We start from the raw sequence: 6462 nt of genomic DNA, 5'->3' as shown, positions 1-6462 counted from the left end.
TCGGATCGAGGGGTGTCCTCACATTGGAATAATTTCGCTTGATAAAAAAAAATAATATAACAAAATGTTAAATTCGATCGAATAGCCGAAAGAGTTAAAGAGACATGTATGCTACAAATTCGATTTGAAATTCTGGAAATTTCAATAATTCAGTGCAATTTTATCTAATAGCTTTAGTGGTATTGCGGTATTCGGCGGTGATAATAATTGCGGTAGAAATTTCCTCTTCCGGTCACTTTTTACCTTCACGATGGCGACGCACGCTACGATCTTCTCGACTCATTACTCAATAGATTTACCACATCAATGCATTACACCAAAAAGCTTTCACATTTTTATTCCACGTAACACGTTGACAGTTAAGAACATTGCAGATTGACTGTGTAAACATGTGTCGTATCACGTTAAATCGAGTATTGAATATTTTTATTTCGATTATCAAAATCCGCCATATTTAATCGCAGTCTAACAAATATTTTCGAAAATTAACTATTATAAATTATACAAGGTGTATTTTATCGGGGAGTAAACAAAACCAAAAAAATTAAAAATTTTTATAAATATTGATCTTATTTCGAAATTTAGTCTGATTTGTAATTAATGCTTAATGTGGAGCTGCTTATTGTTGTAAAAAAATACTAAAAATGATTACCTTCAATATGAATCCAAACCTGTAGTATCATGTTGTATATTGCCGTATTATTTTAGAAAGATCAGATTGTTGAATTAATTAGCAAATCTTCTTGGATATTATATAATAAATAACCGATAACTATAAAAACCAACGAAATGTTGAATATTTAATCAATATTATTGACATAATATAGATTATTGATCAACGATCGAAACGCAGTTGAGCACTTTCGAAGCAATCAAAATATAATTTACGATTTATTCGTATTAATTCATTTTTATCCATATAAGCACGTTAAAATTGTTTCACAAAGATATCTAAATGAAACATTTTAAAACTGTAAAGTATTATAAAATACAACAAATTATGATTTCGACGAAGAACTCGAAGTTATAATTCCACGATATCGTCACTAAACTGAATTTTCATAAAGTACTCTTTTCACGCCATAATTATAATTTTATAAAGCCGCTATTGATTATAAGAAAAATAGCATTATTCGCGTTATGTGATTGGCTAAAAGTTTTATGATGTTGAAATTTATACTTATAGGAATAAAAAAAATAAGAACAATAATGTTAATTCATTTTTTAAAATAAAAAGGCGGTTATTAATTATTTGAAATTAATATCTATTATAATTGCTTAAAAATAGCCATTGATTATGAGTCCCGTTCAAGTTATGTAATCGATTAAAATGTATACCTTTAGAAATAATAAGAAAGTCACTAGAGGACTAAAGAATGATTTAAAACAAAAAGACTGTTTTTGCTACAATCAGTTGTTTAAAATCGATATTTACTAGTCATTTAATTATAGCAACAGTAATAATTGATAAACGAAAAATATTTATTCGATTGTATGATTGAAAACAACCTACATAAAAGTGAAGAGTTCAGGATTATTAGGTTATTTATCTTATAACAAGAATTTAGTTATCATGTATATACATATTTAATTGAAAATAACAAATTTTTGTTATTTTATGTATTCTTTTTAAAAATAGGGATACTTAATATTTAAACAGTTTCATTTTTTCCTAGCTTTCATCTGTATTCTACGATTCTTGCCAGGCCTTTGCTGTTTTGTCTTTCCACCTTTACCCATACGTCCCTGACCTGGTTTTTGAGGTTTTCGGTATTCAGAAACATCAGCTGAACTAGATTTGGTATTTCTCTTACTATTACGCTTTTTACCACCGTAACCATACTTTGCATTCTTCATCTTAATCTTAGCTTGAACTTTTGGATCTAGTTTTCTATTACCTGACTTATTTTGTGACCTTTTCTTATCATCTAAAAAGTCTAAATCTTGTCTTATACCTTTACGATACTTTTTCACTTCTTCTAACATTTTTCTCTTTTCTGCATGTTTCTTCAAAGTTGATTCAACTTGCATCTGTTTGCTAATTTTCCTCTGTTGTCTCAACTGCCTTACTTTTTCTGATCTCTGTGCAATTAATTGCTTTTTCATCAAATTTTCTTTAACCTTTTGCATTTGCTTGTCAGTTTTAGCCATTTCCGCAAAATAATCATCCGGTCTTGTAACTGGGACACCGAGCTTTTTTAACCTTGCAATGCCATCAACAACAGCACCTTGTGCTTGCCGATGAAACATTGTTTCTCTACGAAAATCATTTAAAACTGGATCTTCTGACGGATCGAATTGAGGTAATTTTTTGTTTCCTTGTAATTGTTTAGTGCGTCTTACTTCTTGTTCTTGCATTTGAAGCGCTAATTCTGGCGCTAATGGTGCCAAAGCATTGACCATATCCAACCGTTCTATCCATGGTAAATTTAACTTTATTTCTTCTAATTTTGTCTTCATTAAATTCTAAACATTTCAAATTAGTATTAAAAATTAATTTGTTTGTGTTAATTATTTATTATGATTATGAAACAATGTTTTAAAAATATTATATAACGTTTTACTTACAATATTATTCTTGTGTATCTTCTTATTTGTCTCAATAATAGCATTGAGACCAGGTTTTAATAAACCCGATGCAAAAGCTTCTTGTAACTGCTCATTTAAAAACAAAAAGTAAGGTTATGTATATGAAAAATGATTTTATCAATAGAAGAAATAAATATAAAATTCTTACTTCTTCGTCCGAAGAATTAACTTCTGAATCAGATTCAGATACAGCCGTCATTGCAATTGAAAATCGTGTCTAAATTATTTTATTTAACTAAATAATAAAAATTAAGCAGACAATACACAAATCCGTACCATGTGCTTTGCTTCATTAATACTCGTTGTATCTACCTGCTTCCACCTAAACGGTGGTGCTCTCTAGTGGGAATAATTAGAAATTCTATGGATCAGAACATTAATCTTCTCTTTTTATCAAATATTTATTAGCTTTTGAAAAAGTTGTAAAAGAAAAAAAAATATTAAAGGGCAATAATACATTAAATAAGTTATTTAAAAAATATACTATTTCAATTATACCTAACGCTATAATATGTTTGTAAATTTATACTTGTAAATTATTACTTTGATATTTTGTATTGAATTTTATATTAATGCTAAATAATCGTGATATACCATATATTATACATATTTTAATAATATTTAAAAAAAGATTTAAATTATATAAGTTACCATATCAATTTTGAGAAAAACCCGATAACCTATATAATGATATCAGGAATACAATTAAAAGGTCATTAATCTCATATTTTACTGGTTGGAATTAGTTTTGTTTGTCAAATAAACTGACTTTGGAGATCAGAAAAAAATAAAAACCGTTTAAAGTAACTAGTTGTTCGTCAAGTCGTATCTGAACGTATCTTTCGTCGTATTGGTTTAGAACGGACCCATAGAAACCGTTTAACCAATCAGAAAGAACGTTTAATTTAGAAATGAGTATATAGGATGCGCAGAAAGCCAATCTAACACGTATCTGACGTATCTTTTGCTCGATGCCAGGATTTTTTTATCACAGCTGGCTGACGAGGTCGAAACACCATGACGGATAATCATACAGATCCAATGTCACGTTTATTGAAACTTGCAAACAAAGTCAATTGCTTTTATCTGTCGGGTAAGTCAAATTAAACTATAATTTTATTATTTTATACGAATATCACCTTCTAAGACGTATAGTAATATAGGACGCGCTGTTTTTCATACTGTTCGCCAAGATATTGATTTCAAGTGTTGCGTATTTATCTTCGTACTTTCGTTGAAATAAAGAAACACTGCACAATCTTAAGATTCATTTATATTATTTTTCTTTTCATTTAAGTAACATTATAATTACTTTACGAGAGATGAAATTTGTATTAATATTATACTTTATATTTATTAATTTTTTATTATAAATATTTACTAGTATAAGGTTACATCAAAGATGTTAGAAATAATACTTTAAATATGTTATATAAAGACTTTACTGTCTACAATGTTATAACTTTATTTAAGGTTTTATATATATATATCATTATTGCATGATATAGTGTTTACTTTCTTTTTTTTTCTTTTAACAATATCTTGAAACATCGCTTATTAATACTATATGCACTATTACTCTTCATCATTTAATATATATTTATTCAAAAAACAATTTTTCGTGCTATATTTATAGGAATATATAAAATATTTACTAAATTAAGTCAAATATGTTTAGGGTTCCATGCAGGTGAATGTAGAGCCTTTGTCGTCGATGGACAGCAAGTTGGGCTTGTACGACCAGATGTGATGAAAGAGTTATTAAATCATCCACAAGTGAGTATTTTGTCTTTCGCTATTATATATAGAAAGAAATTATTTGTTCTCTAAATAAATATTTTTATAATTTAAAGGTATTTCAAGTGGATCCTGAATATGTACAACTAAATCCTGCATTCCGGGACTATGCGGAAAGAAGTGCTCGTGTGGAAGAAGTACTACGAAAATGGAAGGCGGATGAAAAATTTATAACATTACACGGTTGGAGGGAAGAATATTATGAAGTCCGTGCTCAATTTAATACGCAACCTTTATTTAAAATGGATCGATCTGCAACATGTAAGCATATTAACTTATAATGTAATTTAAGATTTTCTAGTTTGATCTAATTTTGAATATATACAGGTTTATTTGGAATTCGTAAATATGGCGTTGATATAAATGGATATGTTATGGATCCTATAAAAGGTTTGTCAATATGGTTACAAAAGCGTAGTCCTAATAAGCAAACATGGCCTGGATATTGGGACAATATGGTCAGTGGTGGATTAAGTGTTGGTTTTGGTATTAATGAAACTGCTATAAAAGAAGCTGGAGAAGAAGCCAGTATCCCTAATAATCTTATTGAAAAATTAAAAAGTGTTGGATGTGTTTCATTATTCTTTGAAAGTGAAAGAGGATTGTTTCCCAATACAGAATTTGTTTTTGATCTTGAATTGCCGCCAGATTTTATTCCAAGTAATAGTGATGGAGAAGTAGAAACTTTCGAATTACTTCCAGTAAATGAATGTTTAGAAAGGATAGCTTCTACAAATTTTAAAACTACATCAGTACCAGTTGTACTTGACTTTTTGATTAGACATGGATACATTACTGCAGAGAATGGTAAGATTTTAATAATAAGATTTAAAAGGGAAAGAAAAATAATACTAATGGTATATTTTTCACATATGCTAATATTACTGTTACAGAGCCTAACTTCATACAAATTATGGAACTCCTTCATGTTCCACTGCAAACCATGTACAATCACCCTTTAAAAAAATGTAAAATTACTGCCAATGGAGAAGCAACTGAGACTCTAGAAAAAAAAAGAGTTTAGGTTTAATTAGATAATTACTTTTTTGCATGATTTGACTTAGTTGCTGAGGCAACTTAAGTTTTCGGTTTAATTTGGATTGGCTTTTAGTTTGAATGCGTAATCATGTTATTCTTTTAAACAATCAGAAATATCTATTTACCAATTGTATTTATTTCATACTTTAACTTTGTACCTTTGTCTTCACGAAAAAAATTCAATTTTGTTTTTCAAAAGTTATATATTAATGTGTATTCTTTTAGGTTGAATATTGACTTGAAAAGTGTTTTTAAAGTAATGAAAATGTTAGAAAATTAAATTTGATGACTAGCAATACAATTTTTATAAAATATATTAACAAACAATGGTTTCCTTTGTTCTAATTAGAATTTCATATATGTAGAATTTTGCTATTTTAAATGTTTTTATTTTCATAGAAACCATTAAAATTAAAATATGTAAAATATTAATTTGTTCAATAATTGATCGCCCACAAATTAACGTATTTTATTAACTTCTTATCATATTTATAACATTATTTTAATATAAATTTTATTAATTTTAATACAATCATAAAATTGATATTCTTTTATTAAAACCAAAGTGTTATCAATTCAGCATTCCAATGACACAATTTAAGTAGTAAGTAATTAACATTTCAATCCTTTTTCAAATTTAAACTGGCATTTTCCGTTTCCAAAAAATAAGTCCATGTATAATGCTATCGCAGAACATCCTAATACTTCATATAGAATTAAGATGAAATCCATTCACAGTATTATGAAAGTGAATGTGTGAGGATAGAGCAGGTTTAGGTCAGAAACTTCAAGCAGGACATTCAGTGCAATAGTGTTCTTACCTGGACTTCTAGCAAAAAGAATGAATAGATTTAGCATTTTCATCTCACTTTTTGCAGAAGGGAAAAAAATATTTGTATTATTGACCATAGATAGTCTAGATAGATTTTTAATTGAAACCAAGTACTGCTGAAATTCTGATCGAATTTATATTAGCGAAGAATAATTGACTGTACAAATGAGATACCTGGACTTTACTATTAATAAAGAATGAATAGA

General features: G+C 28.0%; 2 protein-coding genes across 2 annotated transcripts; one reads left to right on the top strand and one right to left on the bottom strand.

Moving 5' to 3' along the window:
* Positions 1-307: 307 nt before the first annotated feature.
* Positions 308-2906, bottom strand: LOC122519560 (probable rRNA-processing protein EBP2 homolog). Its single transcript, XM_043639090.1, has 3 exons — positions 2738-2906; positions 2569-2655; positions 308-2466 (listed from the first exon to the last, which is right to left on the bottom strand). Exons 1-3 carry the CDS (start codon positions 2786-2788, stop codon positions 1663-1665), a joined length of 942 nt encoding a protein of 313 aa, XP_043495025.1. The 5' UTR covers positions 2789-2906; the 3' UTR covers positions 308-1662.
* Positions 2907-3527: 621 nt separating this feature from the next.
* On the top strand, positions 3528-5553 carry LOC122519559 (uncharacterized protein YJR142W). The gene is made up of 5 exons (XM_043639089.1): positions 3528-3682; positions 4268-4365; positions 4443-4647; positions 4714-5193; positions 5280-5553. Exons 1-5 carry the CDS (start codon positions 3607-3609, stop codon positions 5408-5410), a joined length of 990 nt encoding a protein of 329 aa, XP_043495024.1. The 5' UTR covers positions 3528-3606; the 3' UTR covers positions 5411-5553.
* Positions 5554-6462: the final 909 nt, after the last annotated feature.

The sequence above is a fragment of the Polistes fuscatus genome, unplaced genomic scaffold (assembly GCF_010416935.1).
Source record: "Polistes fuscatus isolate 324 unplaced genomic scaffold, CU_Pfus_HIC Scaffold3, whole genome shotgun sequence".
NCBI classification, from domain to species: domain Eukaryota; kingdom Metazoa; phylum Arthropoda; class Insecta; order Hymenoptera; family Vespidae; genus Polistes; species Polistes fuscatus.
This window is presented reverse-complemented; position numbering and strand designations above follow the sequence as displayed.